The following is a 27990-nucleotide window of genomic DNA, read 5'->3' on the forward strand; positions in this document are numbered from 1 at the left end:
GTTTATGTATCTTTCAAGTATCTAAATGTAAATGAATCATCCACTTAGTTTTCACAGATACAGTGATGAAGAGTTTTAAGATTGAAATAAGAGGTCCTTACACATTTGGATTTGCTCCATTTCTAGTGTCATTTCTGGGGGAAAAATGATTAATGTGCCTCTAACACATGTCACTTTCAACCCACTCACCATTTGCTCAGACTAGGATTTGCTTTTATGTTTTATTTTCTTTTACTCTCATCTTGTTCCAATGCTTTCATTCTTATAGCAGTATCGATGACAAAGTGTATAAAAGGGTGAAATTTATGTTCCCTCGTCCAGTAGAAACTATGACAGAGAACTATGAAGGGGAGCATGGGACTCATCCAAGCTACCAAATGTAGGTGGTTATGACAGATTTTGAACTTTATGCGGTCCTCCTTTAAATGAGTAGGTCAGGTTCTAATGGAATTATTGGGGGCACTTTTACTGTATTTTTATTTATTTTCAAGATACAGTGCAGTAATAAGCCCTTCTGGTCCAACAAGCCAGTGGTGCCTAATAACACCCATTTGACCAATTAACCTTTTAACACATCTTTGGGATGTGGGAGGAAACCCACACGGTCATGGGGTGTACGTAGACAGAGGCGAGAATAGAACCTGAATCATTGGCTCTTCAACAATATTAGGCTAACAGCATTGCTACCATACCACACCAAAGCCTGAACAATGGTTTTATACTAAACCAAACTCAACCTAGATAGAGAGTAAATGGAAGACTTTTTTTTTAACAGGAATGGCAACAAAGTTGTTCCAAGCCGATAGAATAATCTCTAACTGTGGACACCTGTTAGACTCCCTGCTCTTGAGACTGGTTGCCTCCTGCTTCTGTGTTAATGGCTAGGTCATTTTGGTTATAACATCTGCCTGAAGCAACCAGTGCCCTCTCATTAAAGTCATTTTGGTTATCCCTGCTTGCATTCCACCTTAGCACCTTGACTTGAAATGAAAATACATTTACTAGGCTTAATTATTATTCATTTTTCTTCTGTTAGTCCTAAGTTGAATGTTATAATTGTGATTAATAAAATGATTGGTTTCACTATACAAAAACTCTGGTCAAATTATGCAGTTTGCTCACATGTTGTTGTTAGCGTGCAAGCTTATTAATACTAGCAGTATCCGATGGGTATCTTAAAATCTTACCTTTCATATAATTGTTTACAGATGCTGTGATTAATTCAGCATAATTAATGTGAACTATTTTGACGCATTGCATATTTAAAAGACCAGTTATATAACTGTTTCTTCCAACACATTGAAACATACTGTCTGTGTGCAGTAATAAAACTTCTAATAATTTTGAAGACCTCTATTAAGTCATCACTCAACCATTTCTCAGGAAAAAGAACTCAGTAATTTCATCCTTTCCTGATATGTATACACCACATTACTGACATCACCCTTGGAAAACTTTGTACTCCCTCTACTGTCTTTGTGTCGTTTTTGTAATACGGCAAATACAGAAACTTCTCAAGCAGGCCTCTAAACATTTTATAGCCATAGTAATGAGACATTCATTCTCAATTAATCCTCGCACCACCAATGTTACAAACAGAACCTCAGATCACAGACTTGCTACCTGACAATAACTCGAGAGTCCTCGATACAGACTCAACCAACACCAGAACCATTTAAGCAGATCATCAGTGTGCGAGGAATGCTTTCATTATGAACTGATTTTGAGAACTTCTACAGTTGATCCATGTTGTGTTTCCAGGTGGTGCATCTTATGGTTCAGTATATTTCTTCTGTATCAGGAACCAATGCTTAAAAACCACCTGGGAAGCTAAAATATGGGAGCAGAGGCAATACCAGTAAGCAGTAAGCAGTTCTTTGCATAAAAAATCCCTTTCCTCCCCAGTACACAGAGAAAAAAATCCCTTTCCTCCCCAGTACACAGAGAATCTTGTCTTCCTTAGTCCTCACAACCATTGCCTGATTGCTATCCCACAGTCTAACCTTCTGGAAATTGATCTCAAATAACCATTACTATTTATAACGATACCAAAACTGCAACATAAGGGATCCAAAATTCAATTTCAATTTTCCTGTTTGCTTATGCTGAATGAAAATTGTCGTTAAGCAAATTTAATAAGATATCCTGCCTGTTTTCCTTATCTCATACTAAACCAGCATTGCCATTATCTACGTTGTGGGAAATTACTACAATCTTCCATTCTAGGGGTACCTTGATAATCAAAGGAAATGATCAAAGTTATTTCTGAGCTTGGAACAGAGAACTGAATCCAGTTGGCGAGTTAACACGGACAAATGTGGCCGTGTGGTTGCTTGAGGTGAAAGCAAGCTGTCATGAGGAGGAGGGCAGCTGTCTTTCCTATGAAGCTAAAGTTAGTCACCTGAGACAGTATCTATGGCTCTGCATGAGAACAGAATTCAGGAGTGATTTGGTATTTTTCAAGCCACTTTCAATACTATACTGTACTTCAAGACTTGTTTGTCAATGATCTGACTGCTTTTGAAATTGTAAGTTTCTCAGTCTGGGTACTGTTGTCATGTCTGTGGATCTGGCTATTACTGCTCATTGATTGAATACTTAACACAAGTTACATTGTTTTCCGATATTCTCAACCTTATTCCTAATGCACTTAGCAGTTCTTATTCTAAATCCAGTATTTTTGTTAGTACTTCACTCCTTAAATACCAGGGAAGCAAAAATATGAGAGCAGAGGCAATATCAATGAGCAATGCTGGATTGGGAGCTGTCCCTCCCATTGATGCTGCTCTCCAGTGTTTGCTTGGTGGAGGACAAGCTAAATTGCATTCATCTGCAGGCTTCTAAGGGCTTGTTCTTGCTGACAATATCCATAGACTCAGAAATGAGTTGTATCTTTTTGTGTGACTGTATACTACAGTCCCATGTACTTTATGTGTCTTGTGCTATGGGTATGATTGCTGGTACTGTGTTTTGCACCTTGGCCTGAAGGAACATTGTTTCGTTTGGTTATATTCATGGGAATTTGCATATGGTTAAATGACAGCTAAATTTGTGCTTTAACTTAAACCATTAGTAGTCCAACCATGAAATCTGATACCAGTGGCTTTTACTCTTGGAAACCATACCATAGAAACCATAGAAACTACAGCACAGAAACAGGCCTTTTGGCCCTTCTTGGCTGTGCCAAACCATTTTCTGCCTAGTCTCACTGACCTGCACACGGACCATATCCCTCCATACACCTCCCATCCATGCATCTGTCCAATTTATTCTTAAATGTTAAAAAAAGAACCCGCATTTACCACCTTGTCTGGCAGCTCATTCCATACTCCCACCACTCTCTGTGTGAAGGAGCCCCCCCCTAATGTTCCCTTTAAACTTTTTCCCCCTCACCCTTAACCCATGTCCTCTGGTTTTTTTCTCCCCTTGCCTCAGTGGAAAAAGCCTGCTTGCATTCACTCTATCTATACCCATCATAATTTTATATACCTCTATCAAATCTCCCCTCATTCTTCTATGCTCCAGGGAATAAAGTCCTAACCTATTCAACCTTTCTCTGTAACTGAGTTTCTCAAGTCCCAACAACATCCTTGTAAACCTTCTCTGCACTCTTTCAACCTTATTTATATCCTTCCTGTAATTTGGTGACCAAAACTGAACACAATACTCCAGATTCGGCCTCACCAATGCCTTATACAACCTCATCATAACATTCCAGCTCTTATACTTAATACTTTGATTAATAAAGGCCAATGTACCAAAGGCTCTCTTTACGACCCTATCTACCTGTGACGCCACTTTTAGGGAATTTTGTATCTGTATTCCCATATCCCTCTGTTCCACTGCACTCCTCAGTGCCTTACCATTAACCCTGTATGTTCTACCTTGGTTTGTCCTTCCAACGTGCAATACCTTGTCTGTATTAAACTCCATCTGCCATTTTTCAGCCCATTTTCCCAGCTGGTCCAAGTCCCTCTGCAGGCTCTGAAAACCTTCCTCACTGTCTACTACGCCTCCAATCTTTGTATCATCTGAAAAGTTGCTGATCCAATTTACCACATTATCATCCAGATCATTGATATAGATGATAAATAACAATGGACCCAGCTCAGATCTCTGTGGCACACCAGTAGTCACAGGCCTCCACTCAGAGAAGTAATTCTCTACTACCACTCTTTGGCTTCTTCCATTGAGCCAACGTGTAATCCAATTTACCACCTCTCCATGTGTACCTAGCGACTGAATTTTCCTAACTAACCTCCCATGCGGGACCTTGTCAAAGGCCTTACTGAAGTCCATGTAGGCAATATCCACTGCCTTCCCTTCATCCACTTTCCTGGTAACCTCCTCGAAAAACTCCCAATAGATTGGTCAAACATGACCTACCACGCACAAAGCCATGTTGACTCTCCCTAATAAGTCCCAGTCTATCCAAATGCTTGTAGATTCTGTCTCTTAGTACTCCCTCCAATAACTTACCTACTACCGACGTTAAACTTACTGGCCTATAATTTCCCGGATTACTTTTCGATCCTTTTTTGAACAACGGAACAATATGAGCCACTCTCCAATCCTCCGGCACCTCACCTGTAGACAGCGACATTTTAAATATTTCTGCCAGGGCCCCTGCAATTTCAGCACTAGTCTCCTTCAAGGTCCGAGGGAACACCCTGTCAGATCCTGGGGATTTATCCACTTTAATTTTCCTCAAGATAGCAAGCACCTCCTCCTTTTCGATCTGTACAGTTTCCATGATCTCACTACTTGTTTCCCTTAATTCCATAGATTTCATGCCAGTTTCCTTAGTAAATACAGATGCAAAAAACCTATTTAAGATCTCCCCCATTTCCTTTGGTTCCGCACATTGCCGACCACTCTGATCTTCAAGAGGACCAATTTTATCCCTTACAATCCTTTTGCTCTTAATATACCTGTAAAAGCTCTTTGGATTATCCTTCGCTTTGACTGCCAAGACAACCTCATGTCTTCTTTTAGCCCTCCTGATTTCTTTCTTAAGTATTTTCTTGCACTTCTTATACTCCTTAAGCACCTTATTTACTCCCTGCTCCCCTATACATGTCATACAATTCCCTCTTCTTCTTTATCAGAGTTGCAATATCCCTTGAGAACCAAAGTTCCTTATTCCTATTCACTTTGCCTTTAATCCTGACAGGAACATACAAATTCTGCACTCTAAAAATTTCTCCTTTGAAGGCTTCCCACCTACCGATCACATCCTTGCCAGAGAACGACCTGTCCCAATCCATGCTTTTTAGATCCTTTCTCATTTCTTCAAATTTGGCCTTCTTCCAGTTCAGAACCTCAGCCCTAGGACCAGGTCTGTCCTTGTCCATGATCAAGTTGATACTAATAGTGTTATGATCACTGGAACCAAATTGCTCCCCTACACAGACTTCTGTCACTTGTCCTAACTCGTTTCCTAACAGGAGATCCAATATTGCATCCCCTCTAGTTGGTCCCTCTCTATATTGATTTAGAAAACTTTCCTGAACACATTTTACAAACTCTAAACCATCTAGACCCCTAACAGTATCGGAGTCTCAATCAATATATGGAAAATTAAAATCCCCTACCACCACAACTTTTTGTTTCCTGCAGTTGCCTGCTATCTCTCTGCAGATTTGCTCTTCCAATTCTCGTTGACTGTTGGGTGGTCTGTAATACAATCCCACTAATGTGGCCATACCTTTCCTGTTTCTCAGCTCCACCCATAAGGACTCAGTAGACAAGCCCTCTAATCTGTCCTGCCTGAGCACTGCTGTAATATTTTCCCTAACAAGCAATGCTACTCCCCCACCTTTCATTCCTCTGCCTCGATCACATCTGAAACATCGGAACCCTGGAATATTAAGCTGCCAGTCCTGCCCCTCCTGTAGCCAAGTTTCACTAATTGCTATAACGTCATAATTCCACGTGTCAATCCACGCCCTCAACTCATCCGCCTTCCCCGCAATACTCCTAGCATTGAAATATATACACCTCAGAAGATTTTTACCACCACTCACAACCTTTCTATTAGCGGATTTGCTTGAACTTTTAACATCATTTATTTTCACCCCAGCCACACTGTCAGCTCTGGCACTCTGGTTCCCATCCCCCTGCAAATCTAGTTTAAAGCCTCCCCAATAGCACTAACAAACCTCCCTGAAAGGATATTGGTCCCCCTGTAGTTCAAGTGTAACCCGTCTCTCTTGTACAGGTCCCACCTGCCCCAGAAGAGGTCCCAATTATCCTGAAATCTGAAACCCTGCCCCCTACACCAGTTCCTCAGCCACTTGTTCATCCTCCAGAGCATCCTATTCCTACCCTCACTGGCACGTAGCACAGGTAGCAATCCTGAGATTACCACCCTCGAGGTCCTGCTTTTCAACTTCCTACCAAGCTCTCTGTACTCACTCTCCAGGACCTCCTCACTCTTCCTTGCTATGTCATTGGTACCGATGTGCACCACAACATCTGGCTGATCACCCTCCCACTTCAGAATGTCATACAATCGATCAGAGACATCCTTGACCCTGGCACCCGGGAGGCAACAAATCATCCTGGATTCTCTGTCACGACCACAGAACCTCCTATCTGTGCCTCTAACTAGATCCAGCTCATTTATTCAAGGTGGTCTAGTTCAAAGTTCAAAGTAAATTTATTATCAAAGTGTGTAGACTATCCTGAGATTCATCTTCTTGCAGGTATTCACAGTAGAACAAAAAAATACAATAGAATCAATGAAGAACTACAAACAAAGATTGACAAACAACCAATGTGCAAAAGAAGACAAACTGCAAATACTAATTAATTGAGAAATAATAGATAGAGAGATGAGTTATAGAGTCCTTGAGGGTGAGTCCATAGGTTGATGAATCAGCTAAGTGTTGAGGTGTTTGATATTACTCACACTGTCAGGAGCATGATGGTTGAAGGGTAATAATTTCCTTTACCTGGGGGTGTGGGACCTAAATTGATGGTAATTCCTGTACAAAGTGCACATGGTTCTAATCTCTGATCTTGTCATATCAAATGAAATTGCAACTTCAAGAAAGTAACCCTCTTTTCTTGAGATAATGTCTTGAATGTTTAAGCACCTAAAATGGAAGATGAGCTTATGTATTTTATTTACATATATGAGGGGAGTATTTAGAAATCAGTGACGAATGAAAATAGCTAAATGGAATAATCCTGAAAAGGGAAAAGCAGAGTACAGCGTGGAAAAAGCCTTGGAAATCAACTTGTATCTTACTACCTATCATCACAGCTGTGACCTGCCCCTTGTCTTGATATCTAACCTTTATAGGGGTTGGATATATATGTGCAGACAGGCTGTTTTTTTCCAATGCCTACCTAATGTCCCTGGTGTGTGTAGTCTCCCCTTATAAGAAAAGAGCATGTGAGCCTGTGACAGCATTGAGCTATTTTGAGAATTTTCTTCTTGCAGATGAATAGAGAAAATGTGTGAAAGCTAAAGCCTGAGGTAAAGAGCAACATTTGGAGATTTAGATCTGTGAATAGAGTGAGCAGAAAATTAATTGTAGTGAGTGATTGTAGGAAGGAGAATAGAGGTGTTGAAAATATTTGTTTTTGCAAACCATGGACTGATAGAGTTAGGATTCTTGCTTTGACAACTCTGAGGCTGTCAAGCTATTCTTTCTGGTTTGACATTGTATCCTGGCAGTTAGGCTACAACCATTGACCTTTGTGCACTTTCAACCACCAGTGAAACTGTTGCCTGTAAGACTCTGTATTGTCTCAGGAATTACAAAGTATTTCAGGCAACAGCTCTCGTCTCCATCCTCTTGTCGATTTTCAGAACCAGACCCCTCAGTGCTGCATCAGAAAGCTTGATTACTCATTACGAGCTTTTTCCTAATGCCATCCTTCAAGGATTTTTGTTGGTTCGTCACAGAGCAGCCATCAAGAGGTTCTGGCTTCTTTTAAATGGCACTAATAGCACTATTTAACTTTCATTCCACTATTCATTCCACTATTTTTTATATTTTATATGGCTAGTTTATTGTCATGTCCTCAGTTGCATAACAGATGTTTTAAGACCTCATTAAAACAGATTATAAATAACTTCTGATAGTTGTAGGTGTCATACAAATCAATGGCTTTCTAGAAATAATAAGAAAGCTAAGATCTTGCTCTTAACTCAATTTTAGTTGTAAAGACGAGGCACTTCTGCAATAACTAATCCTATTTCTGGTGAAAAGCTCTTTGAATATTATAGTTTAAACCATTTAATATCTATCCAATTTGAATATATTCATGATTGTGAGAAAAGAAGCTAAATTATGGTTCATTTTATACCTTCCTCCATGAAACAATGATGTAGGATATTAAAGATTTTTTATTTGTAAAATAATGTTTTCAATATTTGTGTGAACAATTTTGTAATTCTCAACATTTCATGAGACTGAATAGGAAAATCTAATTGTGATTCATTTAAGATAGCTATATGGTGTTATATTTTAATGATGTATGAGTCATTCTTACTCATTACTTTCTTTCTGATAGTTGTTTTTTAATCTAATGTGATGAACGCATCAGTCGTGGGAGCAGTGGATCAGTGCCAATGATTTTTATTGGCTGGCTGATTTTTTAATATGACCTGACTAATTCACTGTGGTTACTTCAACGCAACCCCCAACCCCTCCCCCTCAAAATTCTCCCAGTCTCTATTCTTCCAGCCCCCGGACTCCATGAGATTAATGTTGACAAGAGCTTAGTAACCACAGACTGGTTGACAGCAGGATTTAGAGCATTGTTAATTCAGGAAGCCATCAGAACAAATGTGCAGAGAATAATATCCTTAAATGGGTGCTAAATCTGACCCTCAGCTTGAAGATGAATTGTTAACTAGACCAAATGATTTGGGTGTCTTCATCTGACAAAAGAAGAGTATTTTAAATTCTGTGCTAGTTAATTCAATGTATTTAATTGTTCCAAAGAAAATGTCTGATGTAATCTGTTGTAAGGTGAAATAGTGACAGCTCAGCTACTTTGTATGCTTTTTGAAGACTTAGTTTACCACATGCAGAAAGTTATTTGTAACTTAACATTCTGTGGATCACATCATTTTTTGTGTTGAAAAAGTGTGGATTTTTTGGTGTAGCTAGATAAAATCTATCATCAAATTTTCATTCAAGGAAATAATTAATCCAGGTTGTCCCAAAAGATTGCACCATACAACAAAAATGCCATCCAAGCAATCTTGTTCTAGTACAAAATCTTATAAATTCCAAATTTGTGGACCTAAGCAAGAGAACCGTCGTGAAGTTTTAGGAGCAGCTCTAGGATTAAGAATGAGACCCAAAAAAATATTCTCAACTCTTTGGCAACCCCTAAAACAGTTTGCTTATTCACAGCTGTCTTCACTTGTTCGAAGAGCCACACTTAAGGAAAGTGAACGAATTCCCAAATATGAAAAAGTACATAATTTTAAGGTAAGGATGTGAACTTAATATTACGTAAACAGATGTGTAAATTTGATAATTTACTTATTGATGATGATATTCAAGAAGTGTTTGTATTGTAAAATTATCAATAATTTAAGTTCATTTTTTTCTCTATTCCAACTGAACAATTATCAAAATGAATTGCTTTATTAAGACGTTTAAATTGAAATATGCCTGTTAAATTTACAAATTAATTCTGTACTGCATGTTACATAATCCTGGCTCTGGCAATTTTGTCTGATGTTTTTAAATTTGCTATCCATGCATTTCAACATTGAAGAAGATGCACTGAGCCATCTTCTCTCAATCAGATTAAAGGAAATGCACAATTTTAACAGGAAAATCTTCATACTGGCAGTTGTTTGGAAGTGTTGCATCTTCATTTAATACAACAGATCAGTCCTTTTAACATAGCCCAATGAGATGTTCTCAAACATTTGTTGCACATAATTTGCCTCGAGTATATGTTCAGATGTCTTAATTGTTACAAGCAACTGGACTGTATTTTTGCTTTTAATGTTAATGAGGTGATGGGGGTAAAAGATAGCACCACCACAAAGGATTATTCACAATTGTAAAGTCTGTTATTTCTAATGTTTTTACTGGACTCTTGATAATTAGAAAATAATTCCCACGGAGATGTTTCCATGGCAGTTTAATAATTTGCTAATAGACTGCGCAGGCTCATGAAATAATTGTACTATAATTCTAGTTTTTTCCAAATAATAATGAAAAAGTCTAAAACATATTTGCCCTTAAGCAATGATCTTTTAAGCCTCTTTCTAAATATTTATGACTATTACATAAGAAGTTCCAGTTGTATGGGGCAGTTAAAGTGGCAAATATGTCCTAAAGGACTTACTGACTTTAATTGTTAGAAAACATTTGTAAGAGGGGTTAATTCCTTGTGATATCAGTAGCCCCATGTTTTATGGAAAAATAATCCTTAAGCATTGGTTAAACTTGAATTTTTGTTGTCACTTGTTTTTCTAGTGTTTAATTGAATCAGAGAACAGAGTAAATGCTGCTTTGATCAGAACCTGATGGAACATTGTTACATTATTATTTAATATTATGCATGTTGTTTGATCTGGCATTTATGTACAATCACAACATCTCTGCTTTGTCTCAGCAATACCAAAGAAAATTTTGATTATCTATTGGTGTATAGCAATAGTTGCATATCTCTGGTTTGGTTTTGTGTATGTTCAGACCTGAAAATGAAAGTTTCAACCATAAATAAGTTCAGATAAATTTGTTTTAGTATGTCTAGGATTTACTTAATGCACCTGTGATTTAAAAAAATACTTTTGTAATAAGTTCGTTTTCTAGAAATGGCTAACAATAAGATATTACTGTTCCTTTAAATCTAAAAATGCTAATATTGATTGCAGTAATCTGATAGTTGCCATGGTAATATACCTTTTATGTGTAACCAATATATTATATAAAAAAGCTTGATGGTTATGGAATTTTGCATTTTAATGTTTTAATTACTCAAAAGACTGTCAAGTATTGTAAGAATAAAAACTGTATTAAGAGCACCTGGGTCTCAATCACAATTTCTCGACTTTTGAGTGTTGATGGTTTTCGCTCTTAAGTGACCATTATTTTAAGATTTCTCTTCAACTTTGAACAGTTCTGAATCTTAATCAAATAATTAATCTCAAGAATTCTTGGTGCTATCCCATACTGTTTTTTTCTTACTATTACTTTTTACAGGTTCACACATTCCGAGGGCCTCACTGGTGTGAATACTGTGCCAATTTTATGTGGGGCTTGATTGCTCAGGGTGTGAAATGTGCAGGTAATTTTGTCTTTAAAATGTGATTTTAATTTTATTTTTTGAATTGAAAATAATCTATTCCAAATATGTTTACAGACCTTTCATCATAAATTAGTATGTTTAACTGTCAAATTTCTAAGCAATTTCCTAAAATTGCATGTTTTTCTCTGAAATCTTAGTATTAAATGAATAAAGCCAGCAATTGCCCTGTTTTAGAAGGGAAATGTAACTTTCACATTGGTAGTTCATAATGCACTCATTCTGCACATTATGTGACTCCAGTTTCTGTTCCTTAGCAATATAATTTAAAATGTAACTCGCACGATATTTTGCTGAACACAAGACCTGATTGATAGTCATTGCACAGACAGCACAATACAGCAACTTCTGTGCATACAGAAAATACAGAACTGACTGCACTCTTGTGTCTCTGAAAAGGCAAACACAAAAATACAAATTAACTATTATTTTCATAAGGGGTCAATAAGAACATAAAATATAAACATCACAGCACAGGACCATGGCATTGTTCTAAACTAATTAAGCTAATGATTCCTAATTAAGCTAATTGCCTTTGCCTCCACATGATCCATACCTTTCCATTCTCTTACATGTTCAAGTGTCTATCTAAGCACCTCGTAAATACCTCCATTGTACCTGCCGCCACCACAACCACTCCTGGCAGCGTATTCCAGGCATCCACCATTCAATGTAAAACAAACTTGATCCACACATTTCCTTTGAATTTACCCCCTCTCATCTTAAATGCATACCTACTAGTATCAGACATTTCAACCCTGGGGAAAAGATGGTGACTGTCTCTATCAATGCCTCATAATCGTAAAAACTTCTCTCCGGTCTCCCCTCAGCCTCCAAAACTCCAGATCTAGTATTGCACTCTTTGGAGCTGGGACCTATTGTATTGATTAAGGAAACTTGCCTGAGTACAGTTTGACAAACTGTATCTCATCCAGGCCTTTTGTATAGAACGGCATTCTCAGTTACCCTGAAAGTGGCCACACAAACTCATAGGGTGGCAAAGAAGGCATATAGTGTATTTGCTTTTATTAATCAAGGCATTGAGTTTAAGAGTCAGGAAGTTATGTTGCAATTTTATAGAACTCTAGTTATAATATATCTGGGATATTCCAGTCATTTCTGGTTGCCCTATTATAGTAAGGATGTGGAAGCTTTGGAGAGGGTACACAAGAGGGCATTTGCTATATGGAGAGGTTGGACAAACTAGGGTTGTTTTCTCTGATGGGGAGGTCTAATTTGCCGTATTGTATGTAGTTCTGATCACCTACGTACAGAAGAGCTACTGATATCATTGAAAGAGTGCAGAGAAAATATACAAGGATGTTACCAGGACTTGAGTACCTGAGTTATAGAGAAATGTGAATAGGTTAGGACTTAAGAGTGTAGCAGAATGAGGGGAGATTCGATAAAGTATATAAAATTATGAGGGGTATAGTCAGGATAAGTGCAAGCAAGCTTTTTCCACCAAGTTTAGGGAGCCTAGAGCTAGAGGTCATAGATTAAAGGTGGAATGCTTAGGGTGCAGGTCAATGGGACTAGGCAGATTAATAATTTAGCACAGACTAGATGGGCCAAAAAGCCTGTTTCTGTGCTGTAGTGTTCTATGCCTCTGTGTGTTAACAGTCCTGCCATTAATTGTGTCCTTTTCCTTTCCATTTGATCTTCCAAAGTGCAACACCTCACACTTGCCCAGATTAAAATCTACCTGCCATTTCTCCACTGATCTATACATCAATCTATATCCTACTGTATCCTTTGGCAATCTTCTACAGTATCCACTATTCCACTAATCTTGTGTCATCTTCAAACTTACAAACCCACCCATCCACACCTTCAAGTCATTTATGTGTGCAAGAAATAGTAGAAAGCCCGCCACTAATTATGGGACTTAATGGGAACTCCAACTTAATGTGTACATTTGGACTGGGTTAATACTGTAATGGTCCCTTTTTCTTTTTTTTTCTTTTTTCTGTAACTGTTTGATAAAGCTGAAATTTGTAAATAAACTTTCTTTGTAATTGCAGTGTATGATCTATTATTTCTTGCTGACAGCTAATTGCATGGGGGCAGTATTTACACAGTTTTCGCACAGATTGGGGTTTGAGTTGTCGAGACATCCTTTTGGTGGGACCCAGAGCAAACCAACCCTAGATGTACGGAGTTTGAGAAAGGTGGTTTTCTCACTTCTGAGTCCAGTGGCTGTTAGTGAGGGGCTAATGAACCGCGTCCCTAGAGACGCCTGGGAAAAAGGGTTTGTTTCATGGGGATAACAGATAATACTTGAAAATATTTATAGATTTTGGCAATATAGATTCATCATAGATTTTGGCAATGTTTGCATGTTCTCATCAATCACATGTTCTCTTTTAAGTCTTTTATTTATTTTCTTAAAATTGATCGTCCTTTTTTACTATCTTGCCAATCAGTTGAAACAGTCTATAGCTGCTTACAAATCATACTTATTTACATTTTGAAAAGCCTCAATCTGGCAGGAAAGTGGGTTTGAGAGAGATAATATATCAGCCATATGAAATGGCAGAGCACACTCAATGGGCAGAATGGCCTAATTCTGCCCTTATGTTTTATGGTCTGAAAGTAACAGCAAAGACAGTAGGCACACGATCAAAGGGATGGGTACAAAACTACTGCATTTGTTCTCTTCGTGCCCAGCTATCAATAAGTGAAGTAAATGATAAATTGACGATGAGGGCAGCAGTCACGAATTTTCAGTACTTCATTGGGTGATTGCAGAAAAAGGAGGTAATGATTTTTGCTCTAGTCAAAAAGTATTGCAGATGAAAAAGCTACCTTTAGATTGACTCTGAAGTTAAAATATCTCTAGATACAATATAGTTGAGTTAACTTATTTGCGTAGGAGTGATTGCAATTTTAAAATGTCTCTCTTATTCTGCATTCTTAGATTGTGGCTTGAATGTTCACAAACAGTGTTCCAAGATGGTTCCACATGATTGCAAGCCTGATCTGAAACATGTGAAAAAAGTCTATAGCTGTGACCTGACAACACTGGTTAAAGCACATAATTCAAAGAGGCCAATGGTGGTGGATATGTGCATCCGAGAAATTGAAAGCAGAGGTAGGAGCCACGATTCTTGGATGGTTGACAATCACTGATAGTTACAATGTTAATGAAGGTGAAAGATTTGAAACTGCAGTAAAGACACATAGATTATCCTGTACTTACTTCTGTACACGTACATTGATAACAAAGGTGTGCTTAAGGATTCAAAAATGAAATATCATGGATACTAGAAATCTTAAATGAAACTAAAAATGCTGAAAATACTCAACAGGTCAGGTAGCTTCTATGGACAGAGAAACAGTTGAACTTAAAACCAAGCATCATGACCCTAAGAGGTTACTGGAGGATGTATCCAAGGTCCAATCATTTTCAGGTGCTTCATTAGTAATTTACCATCATGAATTCAATAAGAGGAATTTTCACTCATGATTGTCCAATGCCAATTTTTATTTACATCTGTTTACAAAGTAAACCAGTCAATACACACTAGCAATGTTTATGCCATACAAATGCCAGTCAGTAACCACCTCTAGCAAGCAACCATATCTGACTACCTCCCTTTGACATGCAGCTGCATTACTACAGCAGATTTTCCATCAACCAGTTGTGTACGAGTCATTGTTGACCTGGGACAAAACTAGAACAGGTATATAAAAGCTGACCCCAAGGACCAGTCAGAAGTTAGGCATCCTCTGGCAATGCTTCACTTTTTCTTATTCTCTCATGGCCTCCCTCATCCACAAAGTGCAAGTCTGGAGCTTGATAGAATGCTCTCCACAGGTTTGGTTGCATGCAATTCCAGCAATATTCAAGGAGCTCAACACCAGCCATGAGGAGACAGTTCACTTCATTGGCACCCAATCCACCACCATTAGCATTCACCCTACCATCACTTACAGGCATACGTACACTATGTACCATGTACAAAATGCACTGCAATTACTAGCGTATGCTACTTCAATAGCTGTCACACCTGTCACTGTGAGTGTCAAAGGCTGGAAACTACCTTCAGGTTTGCCTTCAAATCACTTTCTGAACTTATCTGGAAGTATACTGCTGTTGCTTCAGAATCTTTAGGACTTAATCCTGGAATCCACTACAGAAGGAACACATTATCAAAATATTCAAGAAAGTGGCTCACTACTATCATTTCAAATACAATTAGGGGAAAAACAAGAAATGCTGGATTTGATGGCATTGCCGTTATCGATTAAAATTTTTAAAATTAAATTTGTCCTTGTCCTTTTCTTACCTCACCCTGCACTGTCTGGCCATAAAGCTGTATATTGTAGTGGAATTCATCCACTGTTGCTGATGACGCATGGTGCCAGATCAGTGAGGTTAAAGTCACAACAATGGTTGAGAGAATCTCGTTGTAACAGAGAAGTAGAATTTAGGATTCAGCCAAAGGTCTGATATATAAAGGTCCCATAAGTTTATGAGGTTACTGAAACCAGTAATGGCTTCAAAACTGGAACAAAGTTTTAAAAAAAATTCTGATTAATCAGTTCCTGACTTCTCTACTTTGTGGCTTCTCTACATTGGTGAGACTCGAGGTAGATTGGGAGACCACTTTGTCAAGCACCTTTGCTTCTTCCGCAAAAAAGCAGAATTTCTCGCTGACCAAGCATTTTAATTCCAAGCCCCTTTCCCATTCCGACATATTGGTCCATGACCTCCTCTACTGCAACGATGAGGCCACTTTCAGGTTGGAGGAGCAACGTCTCATATTCCAACCAGGTAGCCTCCAACATCAATTTCTCCAACATGGTAATTTTTCCCCCTCCACCTTCCCTCTTCAATTCCCCACTCTGTGTCCCCCTTACCTGTACTGTTCTCCTCACCTGCCTCTCATCTCCCCCCGTGCCCCTCCTCCTTTCCTTTCTCCCATGGTTCACCCTCCTCTCCCATTAGATTCCTTCTTCTCCATCCACTTGCGTTTTCCACCCATCACCTCCCAGCTTCTTACTTCATCACCTTCCGCCCTCTCCCCCACCTATCACATTCGGGCTTGAACTCCTTCCCCTCCTCCACCACCTCCCCCCCACCATATTATTCTGGCTTCTTCCCCCTTCCTTTCCAGTCCTGATGAAGAGTCTCAGCCCGAAACATTGACTGATTATTAATTTCCATAGATGTTGCCTGACCTGTTGAGTTCCTCCAGCTTTTTGTGTGATTTCCTGACTTCCTATTGCTGCTGAAGACCTTAAGAAGATGCTGCATATTGAATCGATCATAAAATCTTTAATACACCTCTATCTAGCTTTAATCAAAGACTTCATTCAAGTTTCAAGTATCAGATTGAAAACCAAGGCATGGATGACAAACATCAGAGTTTGTATCTCTTGTCCTCTCCTTTTTGGCAGTTGCATAGCTGTGGGGGGAGGTAAAAGGATTCTTTGAATTTCCAGCAACTGAAGTTTATGCAGTTTAAACTGAGGGTTTTGCCTCTGAAATAAATTTAAATACTTTGAACCTTCTATTCACTGGTAAAAGAATGTTTAAATTTAATGTGGCAGCCTGTTTACAAAGAAGCAAATTGTTTAATGTTTGGAAAATGGTATAGAGATTGAAGGATGTTGAAAGGCCTAGACAGAGTAGGTGTGGAAAGGATGTTTCCCATGTTGGGGGAGTCTAGGACAAGAGGGCACAGCCTCAGGATAGAGGGGTGTCCGTTGAAAACAGAGATGTGGAGAAATTTGTTTAGCCAGAAGTTGGTGAATTTGTGGAATTTGTTACCACAGGCAGCTGTGGAGGCCAAGTCTCCACAGAGTGTATTTAAGGCAGAGATTGATAGGTTCTTGATTGGATATGGCATCAAAGGTTACCAGGAGAAGGTCAGGAGTGGGGCTGAGGAGGGGAAAAAAACGATCAGTCATGACTGAATGGCAGAGTAAACTTGATGGGCCAAATGGCCTAATCCTGCTCTGAAGTCATATGGAATCGTATTGATGCATCTGTGCTCAAAATGCAGTGTCCTGTGAATTACAGCACAGAACACCAGGTTTACATTACTGAACAGCATGGGATTTTACACAATCCAATTGCTTGAATAAGCGATGAATAAAGAAATTGGATTAATATAGTATTAATGTAAATGCGTAGTTGATATTTGCTACAGATTTGATGAGCCAACAGGCCTATTTCCATACTATACTGTGTGTCTCTGTAACTCACTGGTTTCATTTTAGTTTACTAATACAAGCTTTAATTTTCCATGTACATAACCTTAACTGTACTACATTTTTTAGGTTTAATGTCTGAAGGTTTATACAGAGTATCGGGATTTAGTGATCTAATTGAAGATGTCAAGCTGGCATTTGACAGAGGTATGTGCAATTTAATTTTCCACATCAAACATAAGGGTAACATACATTGATATTTACAACAAGCAGATGGACTCTATTATGCTTGACTTTTTTTAGATTAGCACCTTTGAAGATTTCAGACTTTGACTGAGGTCAGTCTAGTCAGAGAAAATGAAAATGAGATATTTTCGTGTCTATCAGCAGATGAAGGTTAAAATAAATCCTATAAGTATATCAGTTCTGCAGCTTCCTAAATTAGTGGAAAAATATCCTATAAATATATCAGTTCTCCAGCTTCCTAAATTAGTGGAAGAACTGCAGAGCCTTGTCATTTAGTAACAGTGTGAATTTAAGTACACAGTGATCAACAACAGCAGCTGGTTGAATAGAGTGGTAAGTCTATTTTTATACTTCATTGGAGACAAAATTTTATTCTTAGTACTTAAGATTTTCTGTTTGTATATCAGTAATATTGCACATATTCTAGAGTCCCTAAACTGAATTTTTGGTAGATATTGAGTCAGAGACAAACTTAATACAATGTGTTAGACTTGCAGGGAAATACAGGACTTCTTTGCTAGACTACTGGCATATACTAACTCGTCACCCCTGTCCTGGAGTTTGTGACTTCATTACATATATGGAAGTCCTTGCTGACTAACACCAGCTAGTGATTTCCTGGCTGTTCTCCAGCTTTGAATTCCACATAAGCTGTAATATCGGAGCATGGTCTTGCTGTAGTACCCTGGTAAATGCATTGGAGAACTTACCACAAAACCTTTTCTACCTGGGCAGGTTAGGCCTGGCACAACAGCAAGCCCATTTATTTACTACTCCTCCCGCCACCATCCCAACGTACACTTCTACTCGTTCCTGTTTTGGTTCTGGTTCCAATTACTATTCACCTCTCCTGTTATGGTTCCTATTGTCACCTCCTTTACTTATCAGATCCCAGCATTGGTAACCTTTGTGTTCTTGCTTATCACTCCTCAACAGCCATCTCCATCTTCACCATAATCACCTTGGATTAATGTCATACCCCTCCTTTTTGCTTAAACCTCAAGCATACTAATATTTTCAATCAAAACCATGCAACTTTAACTGCAAAATTCGGCAATTAAAATAGTAAATCTGTGTAGCTTTATAAAAACATCTTTCATATTTCTGTACATTTTTCCCAAGCCAGACATGACCTTTTCTGCTGTAAACCACTTTATGCTGTATTATAGAAGAAATTACAGTTTACAGTGGTTGCAGGATTGTGCCATTTTGAGTGGCTTGGTGGCCATGTGTTGCTGCTTTTTAAGTTCCATGGACCCATATTCAATCCCGACCTTGTCTGCTGTATGTTATTCAGTGATTATGTGAGTTTCTACCAGGTGACTGGGTTTCTGCCAGCTGGTCTGTTTTCCTCCACATCCGGAAGCTGTATCATTTGGTCACAGTAGATTATCCCTGAGTGTGGATGAGTAACAGGATACTCAGAAAGGGAAGTAATATGTACGTGAGAGAAAATAATATAAATGTTCAGTGTAATAAGGAGAGTGGGAGTGAGACTGATGGGATTGCTGTGTTGGGGGCTGCATGGACCTGATGAGCTAAGTAGCCCCTTCACTGTGTCATAATAAGACTGTGATATTATTCTATCTAAAATATCTGTAATATGATGCTGTTCATGGTGAGATGTGAAGCTTGTAGCTGAAGAAAATTATGATCTTTTAAAATATTGCTTAAGGAGCATTCTACTATGGTCTCTTTGCACAAAGATACTGCATTATGAATCAGAGAACATTTGATCTGTTCTGAACATAATATTAAAATACAATAATGATACTGAATTGAATATTTGTTGATGTTTTTGTTAACTGTTTTGTCTCTTAGATGGTGAGAAAGCAGACATTTCTGTGAATATTTATGAAGATATAAATATTATCACTGGTGCACTTAAACTTTACTTCAGAGATTTGCCTATTCCGCTTATCACATATGATGCATATCCAAAATTTATTGAAGCTGCTCGTGAGTAGTTATTTTATGCATATAAAATATAATTGTGTGTTTTATTGATTTATTGTTTACCAATTTAGTATAAAAGGTTTTTATTGTTCAGTCATCTGTCAATCACAGGAAACACAAAGGGACAGCTAGTAGAACCACAGCCTAACCTAACAGTGCTGGAGATCAGGATTGAATCCTGACCGTGGGTGCTATCTGTGCGATGTTTGTACATTCTTCTTACAACACTTTAAGATTCTTGCAAGTGTTGCAGTTTCTTTGCATATCCAAAAATATGCAGGTTTGTAGGTTAATTGGCCGCTGTAACTTGTCCCTTGTGGATAGGTGAGTGGATCTGATGAGAATGTGAGGAAGTAAAACCTGGGTTAAGGTGGAATTTCTATAAATGGGTAGTTGATGTTCAGCATAGACTGTGAACTAAAGGATTTGTTTCCATGCTGTATCTATCTATAATTATAATGATGAACTGTGGCTTGCAAATTGTTCTTAGTCTATTCGAACAAAAATGATTAATGTCCATGGGAAGTACTTAATTGTTGTTTTAAAGTTCATTTCTTGGTTGTAAAATGTTTCTTTTTTTTCATTAAAGATTTGGTCACAATTTAAATTCATCTCCCCTGCAGTGGCTCGTTATGAGCTTAGAGCAAGCAAACTTTGGTGAAATGATCATGACATAACTTTGTTCCAACATTCATTAATTTTAAACATCTTTATCAAACCTCACAATAATTCCCATCAGTTGCTATGTTGAAGAAGAGTCCTTTTGTGATTTGGAAAGTCTTCCCTCTACTTAGCACAGTTTGCAGCTGGGCTGAGATGAGAGAATTCAGCTGAAACTGATTTCCAGCAAGTGTTTTACTCCATTATATATTGTTCCCCTTTATAAAGAGGTGAAAATTTGTCCCCATGAAATTCCTTTTGCGTGAGATAAATAAGAAAAGAAACTGTTAAAGCAATATAGACATGAGAAAGTCTGCAAATGCTGGAAATCCAGAGCAACACACACAAAATGCTGGAGGAACTCAGCAGGTCGGGCAGCATCTGTGGAAATGAATAAACAGTCAACGTTTTGACAATGGACAATAAACAACAGGTGCAGAAGTGGACCATTCGGCCCTTCGAGCCTGCACCGCCATTCTGAGATCATGGCTGATCATCTACTATCAATACCCGGTTCCTGCCTTGTCCCCATAACCCTTGATTCCTCTATCCATAAGATACCTATCTAGCTCCTTCTTGAAAGCATCCAGAGAATTGGCCTCCACTGCCTTCTGAGGCAGAACGTTCCACACCTCCACAACTCTCTGGGAGAAGAAGTTCCTCCTCAACTCTGTCCTAAATGACCTACCCCTTATTCTTAAACCATGCCCTCTGGTACTGGACTCTCCCAGCATCTGGAACATATTTCCTGCCTCTATTTTGTCCAATCCCTTAATAATCTTATATGTCTCAATCAGATCCCCCCTCAATCTCCTTAATTCCAGCATGTACAAGCCCAGTCTCTCTAACCTCTCTGCGTAAAACAGTCCAGACATCCCAGGAATTAACCTAGTGAACCTACGCTGCACTTCCTCCACAGCCAGGATGTCCTTCCTTAACCCTGGAGACCAAAACTGCACACAATACTCCAGGTGTGGTCTCACCAGGGCCCTGTACAAATGCAAAAGGATTTCCTTGCTCTTGTACTCAATTCCCTTTGTAATACAGGCCAACATTCCATTAGCCTTCTTCACTGCCTGCTGCACTTGCTCATTCACCTTCAGAGACTGATAAACAAGTACTCCTAGATCTCTTTGTATTTCTCCCTTACCTAACTCCACACCGTTCAGATAATAATCTGCCTTCCTGTTCTTGCTCCCAAAGTGGGCTAAGACCCTTTGTCAGGACGGAAAAGAAGGGGGAACATGCCAGGATAAAAAGGTGGGGGGAGGGAATGAGGCCAGCTAGAAGGTGACGGGTGAAACCAGTTGGGTGGAAAGGTCAAGGGCTGGAGAAGGAATCTGACAGAAGAGGAGAGTGAACCATTGGAGAAAGATGAGGAAGAGGGGACCCAGGGGGAAGTAATAGACAGGTGAGAAGAGGTAAAAGTCCAGAGTGGGGAATAGAAGGAGGGTTCTTGTGCTGTGGAAGACGTCCTGCCTCGTCCCTGTGCCGAAGACGCCGCGCCCCAGCGGCCTCAATGACAACAGACCGGTGGCATTGACCTCCCATATCATGAAGACCCTGGAGAGACTTGTTCTGGAGCTGCTCCGGCCTATGGTCAGGCCACACTTAGATCCCCTCCAGTTCGCCTACCAGCCCCGACTAGGAGTTGAGGACGCCATCATCTACCTGCTGAACCGTGTCTACGACCACCTGGACAAGCCAGTGAGCACTGTGAGGGTCATGTTTTTTGGCTTCTCCAGTGCGTTCAACACCATCCGCCCTGCTCTGCTGCGGGAGAAGCTGACAGTGATGCAGGTGGATGCTTCCCTGGTGTCATGCATTCTTGATTACCTGACTGGCAGACCACAGTACGTGTGCTTGCAACATTGTGTGTCCGACAGAGTGATCAGCAGCACTGGGGCTCCACAGGGGACTGTCTTGTCTCCCTTTCTCTTCACCATTTACACTTCGGACTTCACCTACTGCACAGAGTCTTGTCATCTTCAGAAGTTTTCGGATGACTCTGCCATAGTTGGATGCATCAGCAGGGAGATGAGGCTGAGTACAGGGCTATGGTAGGAAACTTTGTCACATGGTGTGAGCAGAATTATCTGCAGCTTAATGTGAAAAAGACTAAGAAGCTGGTGGTAGACCTGAGGAGAGCTAAAGTAGCGGTGACCCCTGTTTCCATCCAGGGGGTCAGTGTGGACATGGTGGAGGATTACAAATACCTGGGGATACGAATTGACAATAAACTGGACTGGTCAAAGAACACTGAGGCTGTCTACAAGAAGGGTCAGAGCCACCTCTATCTCCTGAGGAGACAGAGGTCCTTTAACATCTGCCGGACGCTGAGGATGTTCTACGAGTCTGTGGTGGCCAGTGCTATCATGTTTGCTGTTGTGTGCTGGGGCAGCAGGCTGAGGGTAGCAGACACCAACAGAATCAACAAACCCATTCGTAAGGCCAGTGATGTTGTGGGGATGGAACTGGACTCTCTGACGGTGGTGTCTGAAAAGAGGATGCTGTCCAAGTTGCATGCTATCTTGGACAATGTCTCCCATCCACTACATAATGTACTGGTTGGGCACAGGAGTACATTCAGCCAGAGACTCATTCCACCGAGATGCAACACAGAGCGTCATAGGAAGTCATTCCTGCCTGTGGCCATCAAACTTTACAACTCCTCCCTTGGAGGGTCAGACACCCTGAGCCAATAGGCTGGTCCTGGACTTATTTCCTGCATAAATAATTTACATATTACTATTTAACTATTTATGGTTTTATTACTATTTATGGTGCAACTGTAACGAAAACCAATTTCCCTCGGGATCAATAAAGTGTGACTATGACTATGACTAAGAAGAGAGGCAGGGGAAGGAAAACAATTTTTTTAACAGAAGGAGAAATAGATAACCATGCCATCAGGTTGGAGACTACTAAGATGGAATATAAGTAACACACACAAAATGCTGGTGGAACGCAGCAGGTCAGGCAGCATCTATAGGAAGAGGTACAGTCGACATTTCAGGTCTCGGCCCAAAACGGCAGCTGTACCTCTTCCTATAGATGCTGCCTGACCTGCTGCGTTCCACCAGCATTTTGTATGTATTGCTTGAATTTCCAGCATCTGCAGATTTCCTCCTGTTTAGAATATAAGGTGCTGCTCCTCTACCCTGAGGATGGCCTCTTCTTGGCACAAGAGGAGGCCATGGAATGGCATGTCGGAATGGGAATCAGAATTAAGATGTTTGGCCACCAAGAAGTTCTGCTTTCCGCAGATAGAACGGATGAGCTCGACAAAGCGGTCCCCCAATTTACGACGGGCCTCACCAACGTAGAGGAGGTTGCATCGGGACACAGTAGATGATCCCAGTATTTTTGCAGGTGAAGTGTTGCCTCACCTGGAAGGACTGTTTGGGCACCTGAATGGAGGTGAGGGAAGAGGTGAATGGGCAGGTGTCGCGCTAGACTGCTTGCAGGGTTAAGTGCCAGGAGGGAGATTAGTAGGGAGGGACAAGGAAATCGTGGAGGGGGTGATCCCTGTGGAAAGCGGGGGGTGGGGTAGGTAAAGATATGTTTAGTGGTAGGATCCCTTTGGAGTTGGCAGAAGTTGCGGAAAATGATGTGTTAGGTGCCTAGTCTCATGGGGTAGTAGGTAAGGACCAGAGGAACTCTATCACTGTTAAGGCAGCGGGAAGATGGGGTGAATGTAGATGTTCAGGAAACGGAGGGGATGCAGGTGAGGGCAGCAATGGTGGAAGAAGGAAAACACTGTTCCTTGAGGAAGGAGGACATCTCTGATTTCCTGGAAAGGAAAGCCACTTCCTAGGAACAGATGAGGGGAGGTAAAGGAATTGAGAAAAGGGAATAGCATTTTTACAGGAGATAGTGTGGGAAGAGGTATGGTCAGCATAACTGTGGGGATCGGTAGGTTTATAAAAGATGTTGGTTGATAGTTTGTCTCCAGAGATGGAGACAGAGAGATCAAGAAAGGGGAGGGAGGTGTCAGAAATGGACTAACTGGATGCAAAGTTGATGAAATTGATGAATTCAGCATGAGTGTTTAAAGCAGCATCAATGCAGTCGTCAATATAGCAGAAGAAGATTTGGAGAGTATTAGTAGTGAAGGCTTCGAACATGGACTGTTCTACAGAGTCAACAAAGAAGCAGGCATAGCCTATAAAGCAATAGGCAATATCGCCTAGTTATGAATGAAGTATTTTACATTTAAAATGTGCTTCTTCTCAAGTAACTTTTATTAAATTTCATGATTTCTGCTGATTGAAGAAATCATTTGTGAAATTCTGAAAATGTTTAAATCATTTAAAGTTTGAGTGATTTATATTCTGTTTCTTTTGCAGAGATTCCAGATCCTGATGCACGATTAGAGTCAATTCATGAAGCATTAAAAATGTTGCCACCTGCACACTGTGAAACTCTAAGATACCTTATGGCTCATTTAAAGAAGTAAGGCATAGCTATTGAAGTTTGTTTATATTAGTTATAAAATTCCAAATATTGTATTTGAGCTTGATAGATGTATTCCATTTCTTATCTAAAAATGATAGAAAATGGTTGAAAACTAAATCTACACTAGTTCTATATACATGCCAATATATCTGTTCCCTCCATGCTTCTGGCAGAATGCAAACTAAAAATACTTCCAATCAATCTGTTAGAGGAAGAAAAAAATCAAGGAACCAAATGTCGCTCAACTACATCCCATAATAGTTCAATGAGGAGCAGTGAATGTAATGCATCATGAAACCGTATTAGATGTATCTATTGAACTTAGAATTCATATGTTATTTTCTCATTTACAAGTGCAAAGAATCAACATTGAATAAGCAAAACCATTCTAATTCTGCAGTTTCCAAATATGGATTGATTTCATTAAATCTGTTAAGTTGTGTTATAACAGCATTATGGTTGTTCCTGAAAAGGCAAACAGAGGCCCATATTTATAATCCGGAGACAACAGTTCAGATCCCACCATAGCAGAGAGAGAACATACATTTGTTTACTTCAATAAATCAAAATAAAAAACATGGATTTTTACTCCCATTGAGGATGTCATATTGTCACAAAAACCCACTGAGCTCACCAATGATTTTTACTAATAGAGATGTTTCTTGCTTCTCTATTCTGGCTTGTTTTTTCCTACTGAATCAAAGCAATATGGTTGACTTAATTACCCTTGAAAATGGTCCAGCAACCACATGATGAAACTGCTTCAAATTAAAAGGTTAATAAAATCAGATTTACTGTATATATGCATACATGCCTCTGACAATGATGTTATAAGTGGGTAGCAGAATCCCAAAAATCCATGTGGAAATACAATACAATCTTATAGAACATAGAAAACTTACAGCATAATACAGGCACTTCGGCCCACAAAGCTGTGCCAAACATATCCTTACCTTAAAAATTACCTAGGGTTACCCATAGCCTCTATTTTTCTAATTTTCACTTTAGTAGAGACCTCCACTGTGTTATTTGATATGTCAATAGCGCTAATTGGAAAATAAACACATCTTATCACTCAAAATTAAGCACCGAGCATTTTATATCCTATCAACAGCAGCAAGTTTCTATTAAACCACAATATGTAACATCATCACTTGCCATAAGTCTCACACTATCATGATCAGCACCTGTTCAGTGAGGCGTGTAGAAGAACACCACAGGAGCAGTAGCAAGGAACCTAAAAATACAATACAAATTTGATGAAGCCACTAATAGGGCCTTATGCATGCTAAACAACAAGAGCATGCTGTAAACAAAATTAAGAAATTTAAGTAAGTTACAGCAGAGCAAAGTTGGAATTGGTATATTTTCAAATATACTGAGATTCAGTTAAAAGCTTGCTTGCATACTATTCATACAGATCAAATCATTACACAGTGCATTGAAAGTTTCCATTTCTGTTAATAAGCAACAGGAGAAGGAGATTCCATGAATATCACCATCCTAAATAATAACGGAGGTCAGGGCATACATGCAAAACACCAGACTACCTTGTTTCCAACAACGTGCAACCAGAAATGCTGGATTGATTAAACCGGGGTTCCCAACCTTTTTTTGTGCCATGGAACAATACCATTAAACAAGGGTTCCATGGACCTCAAATTGGGAACCCTTGGATTAAGTTATCTTGGGTTCCTCCCAGGTCCCAGTCCATTCAATGTTGGCTACAATAAGTGCAGCTTTCAAGCTGATACTTTAACTTGTCTAACTTGAACACGTCTGTTGGATGGAGGAGACTGAATGGTCTTCTTTAAAGCTTTGTTCTTGTGCCTCAGGTGTTTATTCTGTTTTAAAACTCACTGATATTTTACTTGTCCTCAATGCTTGATTAGAAAGCCAGTGAAAACAAATATATAGGATTTTGAGTCAAAGCTATAATATATTAATTTACAGTGCTGCTTGATTTGAGTTGTAGCTTTGCTATCTTGCATTTGAGTGAATATTGCAAGCAGTATACTAAAATGGATAGTTGTATCTCGCAGGGTTACTCGACATGAGAAGGACAACCTGATGAATGCAGAGAATCTTGGGATTGTCTTTGGACCAACTCTAATGCGAGCCCCAGAACAGGATCCCATGGCAGCCTTAAATGACATACGTTATCAAAGACAATTAGTAGAGATGCTCATCCAAAATGAAGATGTTTTATTTTGAACTTGTAGAGAGGGCATTTTTAAACAATCACAGGAAAAATGCATTAGATTATTTTATTGTGGTAGTTGTTTCAGTGAGCAGGTCATAATGACAGCAATCCTTTGTACTTTTTTTATTGTAGCTTGGGCATAATTTTGAATACTAAAACTGCTGGATAATACTTGGATTCTATATTGAGAGTTAAATTTATGACTTGCATGATTCGATCCTCATTTTTGTCATCATTTTAAGTGGAGCATCAGGAGTTAGTTTTTTTTAAATAGTATTAAATGAGCTTGCATGTTCGTGGGTTGTGTTTGTGTATTTGTTAAATGATCCAACTACACTTGTAGTAGTTGATAATTCTAGACTAGGAATGACTATAATCACAGGATTTCAGAATATTATATAAAAGCTATTGCAATCAGTGATACTTGCCACTGTATATTTCAGTCCTTTGAACCTTGGTATACTTTGTCATAATTGTGTAAATTTTACTTGTAGATTTCTTCTGAAGCAAATTGTTTTGTATAATATTTCAGTACAACCCATGTGATCAGTATGAAATATCATCAGGTGGTTTCATTTGAAACAAAGATTTAACTTTTATTTTTTACATTTATTTATTAAAATTTACATCACTGTATTTTTATGAACAAAACATAATGGATAAATATTCAGTGATACTCTTTAGCATTTGGTAATATTCCTGAATGGTCACTTAATTGTAATGAGTTCTTAGTCAGTATAAAGTAATAGTCTAAAACCAATATTGTTGGCAGTTGGAAATTATTGAAGAACTTGTCCTTGAATATTAAAAATGCATTTATAACTTACAGGCAAAATCAAGGGCACACCAACTTCTGAGTACAGTGTTAGTCTGAGTGGATGTTTATACATAATATTATCCATTGAATTACATTAAATGTTTAAAATCAGTTTGCAATTTCAGAAGTTTACGTCCTTTTTAAGAACTTATTTGACATAGTCAATTCAAGATGGTATAAGCTCTTTTAAGTA

At 39.1% G+C, this 27990-nt stretch overlaps 1 protein-coding gene across 1 annotated transcript in view; it reads left to right on the top strand.

Annotated features, from left to right (window-relative positions):
• Positions 1–27963, top strand: part of chn1 (chimerin 1) — a 112360-nt gene extending 84397 nt beyond the window's left edge. The window contains exons 8-14 of the mRNA XM_072259642.1: positions 9381–9458; positions 11193–11277; positions 14216–14389; positions 17587–17664; positions 19525–19662; positions 24669–24774; positions 26820–27963. Of these exons, the coding sequence (XP_072115743.1) occupies positions 9381–9458; positions 11193–11277; positions 14216–14389; positions 17587–17664; positions 19525–19662; positions 24669–24774; positions 26820–26991 (831 nt within the window). The 3' untranslated portion in view covers positions 26992–27963. The remainder of the gene's footprint in view (positions 1–9380; positions 9459–11192; positions 11278–14215; positions 14390–17586; positions 17665–19524; positions 19663–24668; positions 24775–26819) is intronic.
• The last annotated feature ends 27 nt before the right edge of the window (positions 27964–27990 follow it).

The sequence above is a fragment of the Mobula birostris genome, chromosome 6, assembly GCF_030028105.1.
Source record: "Mobula birostris isolate sMobBir1 chromosome 6, sMobBir1.hap1, whole genome shotgun sequence".
NCBI classification, from domain to species: Eukaryota; Metazoa; Chordata; class Chondrichthyes; order Myliobatiformes; family Myliobatidae; genus Mobula; species Mobula birostris.